At 47.6% G+C, this 16772-nt stretch overlaps 1 protein-coding gene across 1 annotated transcript in view; it reads right to left on the bottom strand.

Moving 5' to 3' along the window:
• Positions 1–1701: 1701 nt before the first annotated feature.
• Positions 1702–16772, bottom strand: part of gga1 (golgi-associated, gamma adaptin ear containing, ARF binding protein 1) — a 73884-nt gene continuing 58813 nt past the window's right edge. Inside the window, exons 13-17 of the mRNA XM_085969666.1 lie at positions 15906–16126; positions 14214–14554; positions 11856–12025; positions 11511–11621; positions 1702–9351 (exon numbers count right to left, since the gene is read on the bottom strand). Of these exons, the coding sequence (XP_085825792.1) occupies positions 9241–9351; positions 11511–11621; positions 11856–12025; positions 14214–14554; positions 15906–16126 (954 nt within the window). The 3' untranslated portion in view covers positions 1702–9240. The remainder of the gene's footprint in view (positions 9352–11510; positions 11622–11855; positions 12026–14213; positions 14555–15905; positions 16127–16772) is intronic.

Genomic DNA, 16772 nt, shown 5'->3' with positions numbered 1-16772 from the left:
ACAGGCATGATGGGCCGAATGGCCTCCTTCTGTGCTGTATGGGTATATGATTAAAAGTTCACGAAGGACCCGCCCTCCCGATACTTGGGTAGATACATTGCTCGGCGTGGTATCGAGCCCCAAGTTCAACACATTGTCTGTGCTAAGTTAGTTAATCTTAGCTGGGGTGACAAGTGTTCTGATCATTTACGTGTCGGGTGGACTGCTTGCTCTATTGTCCACTTGCCCTGCAAATGGGTACCACTTCCTGCCACTAGCAATTGGAGGAAGTTGCCAAAGAGGACGGCCTGGTAGCACAATACCCTTCCATGACCATGTGAGATCCATAACTGTGGCACAGTCGACTCTCATTGATTAGAAAAGGGGAGCTTGGCGAGGTGTGTATGGCTACTAGCTGAGCAGGTTCAGCTAGATTGCGTAGCAATTGGATGCTGAGAAAGTGGCTGCTGGTATCAGCCCTAAAATTCTTATATTAGTTTTTGCCCGGATCCATGAGCTTTCCTCTAACGGGATATCTGAACCCCAAGTACTGGAAATAAAAGTCCTAAGGAAGAAGAACCTTCTGCTGGATCGTGGCAACACTGCCCTGTGTTGACTAGTTCCTGCTTGGATGGTTACTGGGGGTTCTTATCAATGAACGTGAATCTCAGCCCTTGGATAGTATTATCTCCCGTACACCTGATTTAGTATAGCTCAGGAACAGGGCTCTGATGTGACAATCATCCAGGTTTGGCTATACAATACATGGATATGCTAGATCTTGAGGTGAGCTGAGTACTGACTGGCACCTTGTTAAAACCCTGGGTACTGATAAGGGGACTATTGGGAGCACCTTGGACCGATTGCTTTACCCCTTGAAATTAAACTTGAGAAACTTCTGGGAGCGACCCTATATGGTAATATGCATCCTTTAGGCTTGTGGTAACTAAGCAGTGCCAGGGTAATTCTGTGGACGTTCTCTAAGTTTAGGGATCAAATTAGGGCCTGCGTTCTAGTTTAAGAGAGAGACCCTTGTCTTTTGGAGACTATTAAATACTTTGAGCAGAAATCCCTTCTAATCAGGATGAGCGCTATCGCACCTGATGTTAGTAGTTTATCTACTTCAGCTGACTATGCTGAGAGTATGATTGGACGAGCTGTGATACGCTATCTAATCACCCCACCACACTTCGGAAGAGTACTTGTGCACTGTAAAGAGAAACCTTCTCCAACCGTCTAGGATTCACACGTAGTGATGCTTTCCCCATACATCCGGGATTCTACTTGCTCGGAGTTCTGAGAGCCGTCACTGGAGGCAGAACAAAATGCAGGCTCCATCCTTCACCAGGCATGATAAGGACGGATGCGGCAGCGAGAAGGAGAAGGGGCTAGTGCTGCTGGTGGATCATCGGTCCCTGGTTGAGCCACTGTCAACACTTTCCTATTCAGACACCCAGTGGCACTATCAGCCACTGCCAGCTCAGGTCCAGCATCGTTCGCTGCAGAGTAAAGCTCCTTCTACTCTGCCTCAGCAAATGGGGGACAGAGTGGTGCTGTCGATTACACACATATGCGTTTCACTTCCAGAACCTGGGTTCAAGTCCAGCCCAGACAGACGGGGTGCAAGTCGCTTCTGTTTACTGGCTGTGAAAGATTCGCGTTTTTAACCCATCGCGATGAGGCCCAGCCCTTCTAAATCTAACAGAAAAATAAAAATAAAACTGACTTTGAGCGATTTATTGGAAAAATATACACAAAAGAAAAGTAGGCCTAGTGCACATCACTGTGACTCTCAATCCCGGGAAAAGAAAACTTTAATTCCCATAAATACATCTTTTGCTCTAATGTACATAATTCTGAAACACCATATTATAAATATATACACAAGTCAGTTCGACAGATCCCAAGCAGGGGAGACAATGAAAATTTATTGGAACAAACAGATATGCAGTGTTAGGATAAGGAAACAGCGCATCTGTGGTTAGACTAAACGCATTTCCACTTTCTGAGGCAGATCAAACACAACCTGGGCAAGTTCTCCACTTTTAGTGTATTGGCCATGTTTCCCTTTAGGAATGAACAGTTTCACTTGGTAATGTACCACGCAGATGGTACTCTCGCTGCCGATACTCATTGTAAAAAGGAGATTAAGTCCGTATCTCCGATGCTATCCATCCCTATCTACTCGTTGTGGTCTCTGTGAGCTGCTGTTGGGGGTCAATGAAGCTTCCATCCTTTCAGACCTCCAAGAGACTCAGAAAATACCGGAGACACACCGCAAGATGAAATAGCGGAGAGTGGCACTCCTAAGGTCTCATGTTAACATTACCGTTCAAGGGACAATATAAAATGGCATAGAGCCAATTTCTGTTGACGGGCCATATGCACCTCAGCAATGGGCAATAGTGTTTTCTTTTCGGTGGGCGTTTGTTAAATCACCGAACAGCAACATTTTTTTCATCTAGTCAGCGTGTTCATTTGATTAACACTTCCTTACACATTATTACAGCTCACCTCACCTGATTTTGCCCGGTGATATACAGGAAACTCTCGATTTACCGGCACCTAACTAACCGGAAATCTCTGTTAACCAGCAAAATTCAGGAGTAGGTTCAGGTAAGTTTTACTTCATATTAGTGGCCGTTCCTGGATCTGTGGCTGTGTAACGGGGTTCCTGCACTAAGCAACAGGGACGCTTGGTCTGTGGTCGGAGTTCCTGCACCTGTTGCTAAGCAACAGGGAAGCCTGGATTTGTTGCTGTGTACGGAGCTCTCGTACCTTTTAACTATACCTCTTAGTAATCCGGACTTTTTGATAAACCGGCACCACGGTGCCGGATAAAAAAAGTTTCCTGTACAGCCACTGAAGTGCACATCACATTCTGGGCAGACAAAATGAAGACCGTGTTGTAATGAGGGACCTTGAATCAACTGGACCATCTAGCAACTAGATGTAAACTGAATATAATCCAGGAGCCATCTCACACCGGTGATAATGCTGCTGCAGTGATTTCACTGAAGACTGGTAGCTCGCAAGTGACGTAAAGGCCTAGAAATTGGATTGTGTCAAACAGGCGCCTAAGGGTCCAACATGGCGGGCGCCGTGCACGTGCTCTTGCTGAGCCGGAACTGCGCGGCCCACCATATTGGTCAGGGCTCCTCTGTAGGTATTCAGGATGCGTGCTTGAAACAGGAATTTGGCCCTTTGCATGTGAAAATCAGGGGCCGAACGGCATTCATGCTGTGGTCAGTTTCTTAGCAGGCAAACCGACAGTTCTTAAATGGACCACTGGAGGCTGCCGCCACCGGAAAGGCAAGATTTAACTTTTTTTTTTACTTACCGTATTGTGGAGCCGGGAGGAGCAGGAGTTCTACCTCTGGGCCCACATTAAATCAGGAGGGCCACCACCGCCCTGCCCGGGCTCTCCTGCGGTTGTCTGAGCTTGGTGCCCTCGCCCCCCCACCCTCCTCCTCCTCTCCAGGACCGGCGAGCTACCTCTTGGGCTGTAACTGGCAGCCGCAGCTCACCAACAGTAAGTGGACGAGGACGGTGGTCCTCATTGCCGTGGTCCTACCACCGACCTCGTTAGGTGCGTCTGATTCAGGCGCGGTCCCATTTCTAGGCTTTAAGAAGTTTGCGCGAGTCAGACGGTGAAACCCGCCACCATCAATGGCACAGTCTGAGTATTACGGACGAGCACCCCATCCTCCACCCCCCCCCAGACAAAAATTCACATTACAGAAAACTTTTTTTTATCCGGCACCGACGGGACCGGCGTGGTGCCGGTTTATCAAAAAGTCCGGATTACAGAGAGGTATAGTAAAAAGGTATGAGAACCCCGTACACGGCCAAAGATCCAGGCGTCCTTGTTGCATAGCAACGGGTGCTGGAACCCCGGCCACAAGATCCGGGCATCCCTGCTGCATAGCAACAAGTGCAGGAACCCCGGTTACACGGCCACAGATCCAGGAATGGCCACTAATATGAAGTAAAACTTACCTGAACCTACTCCTGAATTTTGCCGGTTAACAGAGATTTCCGGTTATTTAGGTGCCGGTAAATCGAGAGTTTCCTGTACTTGACTTGAGCACCCCAACCTCAGTGTGAAAGTCATCGCAGGAGGTGGATTTTCCAAGGCTCCTCCACAGGCCACCAGTGGCAAATGGCTGGCTCCAGGTAGACGGGCACCAAGGAAGATCCTCCATCCAGGAAGTTACGATGGCTTTTAATGAACTGCACACAGTTCTTGTGGGCGCACACACACACAGCCATTTCTCCGCTGCTGTCAGGACTCTGAAATTAAATAAGAGTGGATTCTGGTGCGCTGGAAACCCGTGGTCTCTGCAATATAAAAGGGGGCATCGAACGCTGCTACTGATCAATTCTCAAATAACACACGCTGCTAAATAATAATTCACGTGTTAATTATCTGTGGGAGAACATAATTACTTCGGCACATGGCTGCAGTTATTTGTGGGATCTTGCTGTGCACAGTAGCCTACCCAACAGTGATTGCACTTCAAAAAAAAGATAACTCTGGCTGTGAGCACCTTGCGTCATCTTGAAGTGCTGCATAAATGGGCTAATTAAATAGGCTGATCAGAATCCAAGGCAAAAGTTCTCTCTTTTCTGGCTCATAAAATAACGCTCATAAAATAATTACAGGGCCACTTCTGATGTGAGGCTGGCAGAACGAGGGTTTTCCTTCTTGCCTCTGACTGAAAAGGCAAACAGTGGTAAATACGAGCCACGCTGCTGGAAGCGTTCGGGATGCGGGGGGGGGTTTAGGTTGCCATTTTGGATCTGGCTGTGGGGGTGGTTAACCCTTAGTCTGCCTGCCAAGGCCAGCAATGTGGCTTGCCCACTGCTGCCTGTACGGACCAACCCCTGACATTCGGGAAGATCTGACTGGAGGGTCACAGTCGCGCACACACACGTGAATCTTGCGGCTGTGCAGCTTCCCCGATCTCACTTGTATCTGCCCCACAATATAAAGAGGGCAGGTTCGGTGATTTTGAGGACAGGTTCAATTACAGAAAGGAAGCAGTTCAGTGACGTACAAAAAGGGAAAAAAAGCTGCTGTCCTCATGTTGTAGTGAAGCACTTTAATTTATGAAAATTAATGCTCACCATCACTGCCTCTTTCCCATCACTCATTTCTCTTTTTTTCCTCCCTCTCTAAGTTTTCACGGGTCATATACCGACAGGGCAAGCTTTTTTCACATGCTCTATGAATCAAACCAACATGAGTACTGTGCTTCAGCTATTGAAGAAAAATGTAATTGTAAAATACATTTCAACACAGCCTAATCTTAGCTCAGTATCACTATACACACTGTCAATACTCCCACACACAAGAGAAGCTCACTTTGGGGGAAAGTGAACTGAATACACTTCAGACTCTCAGCTTATTAATAGACTGTATGGTTTTGGGAGTAAAGCTGTCTAGTGTGGGAATGCAAACTGGACCTCTGTCGTTGACCTCATACACGGTCTTGGCGCAAGTTCCAAGAACAATACCTCATCTTTCTCCGAGGCACCCTGTAATGCTCTAGTCTGAACATGAACTGCAGACTTTAGCCACATCCTCATTTTCAAACCGGTTTCAATTTCACACCAGGCCCTCAAGATTTCCATCTCTTCCATTTCCCCAGGTCACCCACTTCCTCAGCTATTTACACACTCTGTCTCTTCAACATCTTACTCTTTGTTCATTACTTGGCAGAGATGATCCACTCAGGATTTCTCTCTGGGCTTGTCTGTGTTTAAAAAAAAGAATATATATATATATATATATATTCCCCCTCCCCCGCTTCCGATATTAATATGCTTGCCTACCTCTCACTTTTCAATTTTGAAGCACTTGAAACGTTAACTTGTCATTTCCCTCCACAGGTGCTGCCCGAGCTGCTTTGCACCTCCAGCATTTTCAGATTTCCAGCACCTGCAGCATTTTGCTTTTCCCCTCTACCCCACGGTTACTCACTGAATAGGACCACAATCCCTACAGCCCTGCTCAAGGGGCACTCTCAGGACTGCTGCGCTATGGGGATGACGGGACTGTAGTCTGCACCGGACTTCAATCGCGCTGGTAGCCATTCTGAACGTTTATTCGATTTACCTGGAGGTAGAGCGACTCTGCAGAACCTTTTTTCTCAAGGAGATTAAACAGGCGGATTTGAATCCAATGCAACAGGGTGCACGAGGCTTTTGGAAACAAGGCGGCTTATAGGCAGATTGGCCTCATTTCACTCAATGATTTCTTATCAAAGGACAAAAATATAATTCATTTTGTGACACCGAGACCGAAGGTGAGGTGAGACGCGAGGCCTGTGGTTGTGTGTTACCGTCAATGTTCCCTCTAATTTTTTGGCCCATTCAAAATTCTGCGCGTGCACGGTTTTTCCATTTAAAAGCCGGTAAGCCGGCTGCGCGGGACCTCCCGAGCGCTGCGGGCCGCGTAGCTTCAAGGGAACGTGGGTTACGGTCTACTTTTGATCACCTGAAGTCACTAGAAAAAAAAGTTAAAATAATTCAAATGAAAAGAGCTTGCATAAGTTTCACAACCTCAGGACGTCCCAAAGCGTTTTACAAAGAATGAAGTATTTTCAAAAAGTGTAGTCACTGTTGTAATGTAGGGAAAGGCGGCAGCCGATTTGTGCACAGCAAGCTCCCACAAGCGGCAATGAGATAAATGGCCAGATAATCCGTTTTAGGCAATGTTGGTTGAGGGATGAAAACAATATTAAAAAAAACAAAGCTGAAACTTAGTGCTTCAAAAAAATTCAAATCGTCAAGACAATTCAAATTAAGCGAATTAGAATTAAGAGTTTACGGCAAGTATAACTGTACATTAGTCGAATTCACTATCTAGCACCTCAAGCAAACTAGACCCTGGTTCCCGAAAAAGCTACATGATAATCACTGGATTAAAACTTTTCTAATAATGATTTTGCCAGCCTCGGAGAAATTGCAAGGGAAGAGACGGATTATAATTAGCAATCAAAGCCCTCGTCATTATAATCTTGGACTGGAAGGAGGAGAAGCGATGCTGTGCAACCATACTTGTTAACGAGCTTATGCTTATTGACATTTAGGACCTTTCACTATGTCAGCCAGCAATCGAGTGGCGACTTTTAACAGTAGAAAGACTTCTAAAAGGCATTGAGCATAAGTTGTCAAGGTGTGAAAGTTTCCACCCCTTCCCGCCCCATTTTGCACAGAAAGTACAGAACCAGCGCTCCACTTTCCGTCGTCAGCCCCTGCTCCACTGGAATAGAAATAAAAAATAGGTTTCATAAAAAAAAACTCACCGCAGCTTTATAAGGCTCCTTAGGTTACAGAAATGACAAACTACAGAACATACTGAATTACTTCTAAAATGCTCAGGAGGTTAGTAGTTGGCCCTTGAGCTTTGTGCAACACATTATACAGAGACAAACACCGGCGCGTACGCACGGTAAATCAGAGGCGTGCCCTCCGATAGACCAATGCAGGGTTTTCAATCTCACTCCCATCAACGACTCATTCTTGGTAAGGCTGTATGAATTCACTCGTAAAGCGAAAGCACTTGGTGTTCGCCTCGCAGGATAGCAGAATTTAAATGGAGATCCTCAATCTTAAGTGTGCAGCTCTCTCCCCCAGATTACATTATAATCTGTGCTGCTTTTATTTTGGGTCCACTGGAGGCCTGGCAATCATTCCATCAGAATATTTGCACTGTGGGCCTGAAAAGACAGAAACAGAGAGTTTTTGGATAGGCAGAGGGGAGAGGGATGGGGTAACAGTCTCTCTCAACAGACATACGTGTGAATTATGACTAGCGTCACCATTTTTGCCTGAATATCTCTCAAAAGTTCAAAAAGAGCAAAAGGAACTGGAACTGATGTGGAGCCAGCTCTGAGCGCCCGCCTGCTCGTGTCATCCTGCAAGTGCACAGAATCGATTGTGTGTGTGCTTAGTGGGCCAGAAGAGGAGGCGCCTAATCCGATAGCAGATCGCAGGGTTTGCAATGCCGTTGGACCTCGAGAGGTTGGGTCATTACTTGTGATGACAGGGGAACCGCATCCTGACAGTTCCAGAACTCCCTCAAAGTAAAAAGAGGGGCGCGAGTTATGAACCCATCTAACTCCTTCAGGTAGCTGGATCGCAATCCCAATTAGGTCGCTGGATATTACGTTGGCTGAATCGACGAGGCTGCGCTCGCACTGAGGAACCTGCGCTCATGGGGAGCATGGGTCAGAGATTCTGGGCTACAATGCTTGAACCCCTTCTCTAACCTGTACTTCTTATTGAGAGCGGTTTCCCTGCTGGGCCATGTAGGATTAACCCGTATATCCAAACTATGCAAATCAAATGAAAAAGTTTTTTTTTTTTTTAAATGCAACCCAAGGCATAACCCTGATTCTGTGCCTGTGTGAGAGGGAAAACAATAACTCACCATGCAGATTACATTTTTAAGAAATTGATCTTTTCCCTCTTCAACAAAACGTGCTGGGGTACAGTTCCCCAGTCACAGATTTCCCCACTGCCCCCAGTACCTTGTCCAAATGGCCAATCTTCAGAGACGAGCCAAGTGAGCATTTGACAGTGGAGAGCATCGCAGTCGAGCCCTGATCCTGCCCCTGCCCTCACCCAATACCCGGAGAAGCACTTTCCAGGAGGGACCAGCGGAGAGAACTCAGGAATGGGAAATGCTGCCCGATTTCTCTCACGCAAGCGCGGGGTCGCTGCGGCCAACTGTAATGTCGCTACTCGAGCGGACAGTGCCTTACTCAGCACAGAGCAGGAATCAAGCCTGCTGGCTCGTATGGCTCAGTTGCACGCTAGCCTCATCAACGGAGCCACCTACATCGATCCAATTTGGGGGGGGGGGGGGGGGGAAACAAATAGCTAAACGTGTATCTCAGAAAAAGGAGACTTTGAAACCAGTCAGAATAAAACTTTTTAACAATTTTATCACACATTGAATAATGTTAATGGAGTCTTTATCACACCATCGCGCACAGAGAGGGGACTATTTTGACATCGCCAGTTAACAGCAGGGAATAACAGCATCCCGCTCAGCAGCAGGACAGAGGGCTCGCTCCAGACCAGTTTGTTGTACGGTCAGATCTGCCTTAGAAATCAGAAATTGACTGCTTCAGGATTTTATTTGAATTAATGTAGCCCCCCCCCTTTTGTTCACCTTATTAGCAAAATGTTATTGGTCTCCTAACAATACAGCAGTAGTGTTGTGTAGCGTCTCTGCTTGTGTCCCAGTTAGAGATTCCCCCAGGACTCTGGAGCTGGGAACTGATCCACGTCTCCCATCTCATTGAAGGTCTGCTCGCCCAGTGCAAATGTGAGCTTGTATCGTAACCGGACTTTCTCCTGTAAAGAAGAATGACACCGCAGTTTAGTCTTTCACTTTATAAAACGTCTGACATGAATCTTGTCATTCATGTGGAAATGACTTATGGAATGATACTGGGCGGCCTGCTGGTGGCGCTGTCCGGGGAGAGTATAAATACTCGGGCATGGGCCCAGCTTGCTCAGGACATTCTTTAACAGGAACTAGTGAAGGGCACAACTAGATCTCCATGTTGAAAAACAGTTAATTAAAGCTTTGTTTAATACTCAGACCAAGTGCCTAGTAGTTTTATGTCAATTTAATCAACTGTTTTTCAACATGGAGATCTAGTTGTGTCCTTTACTAGTTCCTGTTAAAGAATGTCCTGAGCAAGCTGGGCCCGTGCCCGAGTATTTATACTCTCCCTGGACAGCACCACCAGCAGGCCGTCCAGTATCATTTCATAAGTCATTTCCACATGAATGATAAGATTCATGTTAACGTCTATACAAAAATTCTCAACAGAAATAAATTACCTCCTCTTAATGATGGAGTCGCATCATCATCGGCCCTTTTAAATATCAAGCTGCCTGGGCCTCACTTGCGCCCGAGAGAGAGTGGGCTTGGGTTCATGCGTGCAATTCCCACACATCGATCTCAGCTTTGCTGCTACGGCGAAGAACTAAAGGGGCAGGAACTTCAACACAAGGTTGGAAAATTCAGAGGGAGGAGTACCTCAGTCTTCTCTCAGTACTGCGCACAGTATTCCAAATGTGGTCTAACCAAGGTTTGATACAAGCTTAACATAACTTCTCTGCTTTTCAATTCTATCTCTCTAGAAATAAATCCCAGTGCTTGGTTTGCTTTTTCTAAATGGCCGTATTAACTTGTGTCGCTACTTTTAGTGATTTGCCTCATGCACAGGCAGAGCCTGTAAGCAGGTTGTCTCTTGCCCTCTTCTTGGGAATTACACAGAGTTTACAGCACAGAAACAAGCCATTCAGCCCAACTGGTCTATGTTCCGCATGAGCCTCCTCCCACTACTTCATCTAACCCTTCTATTCCTTTATGTACTTATCTAGCTTCTCCTTAAATGCATCTATGCTATTCGCTTCAACCACTCCCTGTGGTAGCAAGTTCCACTTTCTCACCACTCTCTGGGTAAAGAAGTTTCTCTTGAATTCCCTATTGGATTTATTAGTGACTATCTTATATTTATGGCCCCCTAGTTTTGGACTCCCCCCACAAGTGGAAACACCTTCTCCACGGAATGGTGTGTGGTGTAGGCAGCCCAGAGAATGGGAGAGGAGAAAGACCATACACCTTGCCAAAAAAATAGCATTACAGGAAACTTTCTGATATCCGGCACTGATGGGACCGAGCTGGTGCCGTACCATCAAAAGTGCCGGACATACCAGCATTAATGTTGAAACATACGGAACTGAAAAGCTCCGTGTGAATCAACAAACCCTGTTGCTTAGCAACAGCTTCAAAACAGTCAGCTGCAGCTGCAAGCGTCTCTAGCTGAAGCTGTTGCTATAGCTACAGACCTTGCAGTGCCTGACTGGGAAAAAAAAGCAACGAGAACTAAAAAAACTTATAGAAAACGGCTCCTGATTTTTGCCGTTAGATCGAGTATTCCGGACATATAGCCTCCGGATAAACCAAAGTTTCCTGTAACTGGAATGTTTGACTGTGTCTGCTAATTCAGTTCCCTCACCCAGCCAGACAATTCCCTGATTAGGAAACCAAACAAAAATATATTGTTAAAAATATTAACAGCAATGGACGGCAAATCTGATAGCTGGGATAAATATTCTCAAATTGATTAGATTCATTAAAGGGGTATTTAGCTGCAACTTTAAAACATTTCAAAAGGTATTACTGCAGATTTAGTTTCAACAGTAAGTGCCATTACTCCGTTACTTTGATTGTTATTTACTCCCAGACATCAGAACTTTTAAATTACAGCCCTCAACCGAGCAAGAGATGACACACGTACTTAGCAAGATTGATTGTACATTGTACATTTATAGAACACCTTTAACAAAATAAAACACCAAATTGCTTCGCAGAGGTGAAACTAGATGAAGAACAGTGATCTGAGAAAGTTGGGGGACATAAGTTATTGCTGTGCCAAATCACTTGCCCTAGCTATTAGTTTAGTAGACTTGAATGCAGTAATAAAAAGCACACTTACCTTCTGTGGGTTTGCTAGCAGCAAGACTTGTGTAATTGCAGAAGGCGGAAGTATAGGATTAAATGCTGGCAGCTCGGTGCCAGAAGGAGGCTGAAGCTTGACCTTCATGACCTGTAAAATGAAGGTGATTGAAGATTTCCACAAAGAGTTGATAGGGTAGATATAGAGAGAAACCATTGCCTCTGGTGGGGGGAGTCCAGAACAAGGGGGCATAACCTTAAAATTAGAGCCAGGCCGTTCAGGGGCGATGTCAGGAAGCATTTCCTTAAATGGTGAAATGACAAAAGTTACACAAAGAATTTCAAAAGGAGAAGATACTCAGGGGGGCATTGGTGCCCATCTTACCTTGGGAACTGCAGCTTGGAATCTTATATTTTTCACTGGTTGTGGTGCTGTGCTGATCATAGATGTAACCACCACCAAAACAGCAGGCTGGCCGGGAGGAGGATCCTTCGCAAAATGAAACAGAACTCGGAAACTATTCTTATCATATACTGTGACTGGCAAGATGCTACCTGTGTGGTAGAGAGAGAAAGTCAATTGAAATGCACTGATCATTACATGCTGCAGCACACCCCATGTCACATACAGCCGCCCACCATGGGTTGCACGGCCCTCTCCCACCCCATTCCACTACACCTACCTAAATTGCGTCGCATGCCCCCTCCCACCCACCCCTGCGTCACACACCCCCTCCCACCCCATTCCACATACACCCACCCAACCCTGCGTCACATGCCCCCTCCCACCCCATTCCACATATACCCACCCAGCCCTGCGTCACATGCCCCCTCCCACCCCATTCCACATACACCCACCCACCTCTGCGTCACACGCCCCCTCCCATCCCATTCCACACTCACCCACCCACCCCTGCGTCACATGCCCCCTCCCACCCCATTCCACATACACCCACCCACCCCTACGTCACACGCCCCCTCCCATCCCATTCCACACTCACCCACCCACCCCTGCGTCACATGCCCCCTCCCACCCCATTCCACATACACCCACCCACCCCTACGTCACACGCCCCCTCCCACCCCATTCCACATACACCCACCCAGCCCTGCGTCACATGCCCCCTCCCACCCCATTCCACATACACCCACCCAACCCTGCGTCACATGCCCCCTCCCACATACACCCACCCAGCCCTGCGTCACATGCCCCCTCCCACCCCATTCCACATACACCCACCCACCTCTGCGTCACACGCCCCCTCCCATCCCATTCCACACTCACCCACCCACCCCTGCGTCACATGCCCCCTCCCACCCCATTCCACATACACCCACCCACCCCTACGTCACACGCCCCCTCCCACCCCATTCCACACTCACCCACCCACCCCTGCGTCACATGCCCCCTCCCACCCCATTCCACATACACCCACCCACCCCTACGTCACACGCCCCCTCCCACCCCATTCCACATACACCCACCCAGCCCTGCGTCACATGCCCCCTCCCACCCCATTCCACATACACCCACCCACCCCTACGTCACACGCCCCCTCCCACCCCATTCCACACTCACCCACCCACCCCTGCGTCACACGCCCCCTCTCACCCCATTCCACACTCACCCACCCACCTGTGTCACACGCCCTCTCCCATCCCATCCGCCCTCTCACCCCATGCCACATACATTCACCCACCGTGTCACACGCCCTCTCCCACCCCATGCCATATACACCCACCCAACCCTGCGTCACACGCTCTCTCCTATCCCACATACTCACCCGCCCTGCGTCACACGCCCCCTCCCATCCCATGCCACATACACTCACCCACCCTGCGCCGCACGCCCTCTCCCACCCCACGCTGTGCGTTATCGCCTGCTCCACACCACCGCTCACTCCACAACACACAACGAGGCAAGCGTGCGTAGAAGCTGGATGAGGATGGGATTGGGCTCAACTGCGACGACCCTCATGGTGGAATAGCCTGCTGATGCTCACTGTCAAGGGTCACTGGCTGGGGAAGCTACCAGAGGACGCTTGGCACCTATGGAACCTAACCCTGAGTGATATCTTCAAGGTAACAGAGTAGAAAATTGCCACCACCGCCCCCCCCCCAAAAAATATAATGGTATTTTTCTTCAGAATCCCTCACTTCAGTGGTACTTCTGTTCCAATCTGTTCCCATCAGTGCAAAATATTACCACAAAAGACTCCTTACAAAGCAAACATTCTGAATGAAAAGATATTTTGTAGAATCATGGAATGATACAACACAGAAGGAGGCTATTCGGGCCATCGTGCCTGTGCCGGCTCTTTGAAAGAGCTCTCCAATTAGTCCCACTCCCCTGGTCCTGTTGACCTGCAAAATTTTCCCTTTCAAGTATTTACCCAATTCCCTTTTGCAAGTTACTATTGAATCTGCTTCCGCCACCTTTTCAGGCAGCGCATTCCAGATCACAACAATCGCTGCGTAAAAAAAATTCTCCTCACCTCCCCTCCTGGTTCGTTTGCCAATGACCTTAAATCTGTGTCCTCTGGTTACCAACCCTCCCGTCAGCGGAAACACTTTCTCCTTGTTTACTCTCTCAAAACCCTTCGTGATTTTGAACGCCTCTATTAAATCTCTCCTCAACCTGCTCTGCTACAAGGAGAACAATCCCAGCATCTCCACATAACTGAAGAACAAGGGGGACATTTGGTGAACATTTATGAAGATTTTTTTTTTTTTTAAGACTCACTTGGTTTAATCGATCCTAGGGGTACTAAAACATTAGTTAGTGAGATTTCCTGCTGAGGCACTGATGGGATTCTGAGGCCTCCTTGTGTGCTGTGCTGAACCCCAGGTTGTCCTATGCTTGATGCACCGACAGAAGCTGGGGCAATGGAAGAACTGTACGCAAATGCCAGTGGCTGGTCAGGTTGAGGGGTAAGGCCTGTAGAAAGGGCTGCGCTTGCCAAGATCGGCGCGATGCTCTTGCTTGAAGCGGGGAAGAGTGACGGCATGCCCAAGGCAACTGCAGTGTTAGTGCTCGATTTGTTCTGGAGATCTCGAAGAGTTTGCCTCTGCTGTGGAGCCGACCTGCAAGTGAACAAATTATAATCGAAGGAAAATATTATGGATCATAATCATAATCATATAATCAACTTTATTGTCATTGTTAGTGCACAAGTGCAGTACAACGAAATGTAGGCTTGCGGCTCCCGAGAGTGTACATTTAGATTAAGACATTTAACATTCAACATTCATTTGGCTTGTAATACATTAACATAAACATAACCATAATAAAGTGCATTGGCAGATGTGCAGGCTTTAGAGTTTATTTGTGGAGTTCAGTAGGATGACAGCCCTGGGAAAGAAGCTGTTCCTAAATCTGGTCGTTCGGGTGCGAATGCATCTGTAGCATCTCCCAGATGGCAGGAGGGCGAACAGACTGTGGCTGGGGTGGGTAGGGTCTTTGATGATGGTCTGTGACCTCCGTAAACAGCGTTTCTGGTATATGTGCTCTATGGTCGGTAGCCGGGTGCCGGTAATGCGTTGGGCAGTTTTGACTACCCGCTGCAGGGCTTTCCGGTCATAGTAGCTACAGCTGCCATACCATACTGTGATACAGTTCGTCAGGATGCTCTCTATTGTGCAGCGGTAAAAGTTAGAGAGGATCAGGGGTGACAGGTTACATCCCTTCAGCCTCCTTAGGAAATATAGGCGCTGCTGGGCCTTCTTCACCAGAGAGGAGGTATTGAGGGACCAGGAGACCGCTCCCCCTCCCTTCTCCTTTCCCAGGCCGAAAGGGGTTTCATAGACATTCGATTTTTGTCAAGAGAAGATTGGAACATAAGGAGCACGAATAAGCCATACAGCCCCTCGAGCCTGCTCCGCCATTCAATAGGATCATGGCTCATCTTCGACCTCAACTCCACTTTCCCACCCAATCCCCATATCCCTCGATTCCCCTAGAGTCCAAAGATCTATTGATCTCAGCCTTAAATATACTCAACGACTCAGCATCCACAGCCCTTTGGGGCAGAGAATTTCAAAGATTCACAACCCTCCTCATCTCAGTCTTAAAAGGCTGACCCCTTAATCCTGAGAATACACCCCCTAGTTCTAGACTATTCAGCCAGGGGGAAACAATCTCTCAGCATTTATCCTGTTAATCCCCCTCAGAATCTTAAGTTTCAATGGAAGAAACCCGTGAGAACTTCATTCTACTAAAAGGTGTAACCTGAACCTCTTAAAAGATTTGTAATATAGTCCATACACCATCATTGTACATAATCCCACCAAAGTATTACTAGCGACCCAGTGGTGGTTACAGAGCTGCTACTGGTGGCAGAGGTGGGAGCAATCTGAGGGGCAATGTTCCCCACAGCCAGATCAGGCTGGTGACAATGCCTGATCTGCTTTCGCTGCCCTCCCCTCCGTCTCTTACCATTTGACCTGTTGAGATTCTGGAGGCAACGACTGCTGCAGAAGGGTTTTCCCCAACATATCCAAGTCGTCCAAGGCTTTGCTCCCAGCAGACGCAGGCACGCAGGCAGGGGCGGGGTTCTGCTGGCAGGCGGTCGAAGCAGCTGGTTTCAGCAGCTCGGAAGCCAATGCGCTGGACTCTGCAGAGGTGACGGAGCCACTCAGCTCATCAGGCTCAGAGGACTGGGGGGGATAAAACAACATTTGTTCTTAAATGGAAAGGATGCGTGTCTATCATATATTACAAAAAGGATACAGGAGGCACTGGAGAAGGTGCAAATTTTTTTTTTTTTTTACAAGAATGATACCAGAACTGAGAAGTTCAATCTTTCCTGAAAGGTTGAACAGGCTGGGGCTAATTTCTCTAGAAAAGAGAAGGCTGAGGGGTGACTGGCAATGTTCCCTTGAATTTTTTTTTGGGTGCGCGGCCCATTCAAAATACCACATGTGCGCGGTTTTTCCTATTTAAAAGCCGGTGAGCCGCCTGCGCGGGAGTCGCAGAGCGCTGCGCAGCTTAAGGGGCACAGTGATAATCTTAAAGACCTCTGTCTGGTCACCAAAGGGTTTGATGGGGTAGACATAGGGAAGATGTTTCTACATGTGGGAGACCCCAAAATTAGGGGCCATCAATATAAGATAGTCACTAATAAATCCAATAGAGAATTCAGAAGAAACTTCTTTACCCAGAGAGTGGTGAGAATGTAAAACTTGCTACCACAAGGGAGTGGTTGAGGTGAATAGCATAGATGCATTTAAGGGAAAGCTAGATAAATACATGAGGGAGAAAGGAATAGAAGGTTATGCTGATAGGGTGAGATGAAGTAGGGTG

This window comes from Somniosus microcephalus, chromosome 28 (assembly GCF_052327205.1).
Source record: "Somniosus microcephalus isolate GS21.2 chromosome 28, FLI_Smic_1.0, whole genome shotgun sequence".
Taxonomy (NCBI): domain Eukaryota; kingdom Metazoa; phylum Chordata; class Chondrichthyes; order Squaliformes; family Somniosidae; genus Somniosus; species Somniosus microcephalus.
This window is presented reverse-complemented; position numbering and strand designations above follow the sequence as displayed.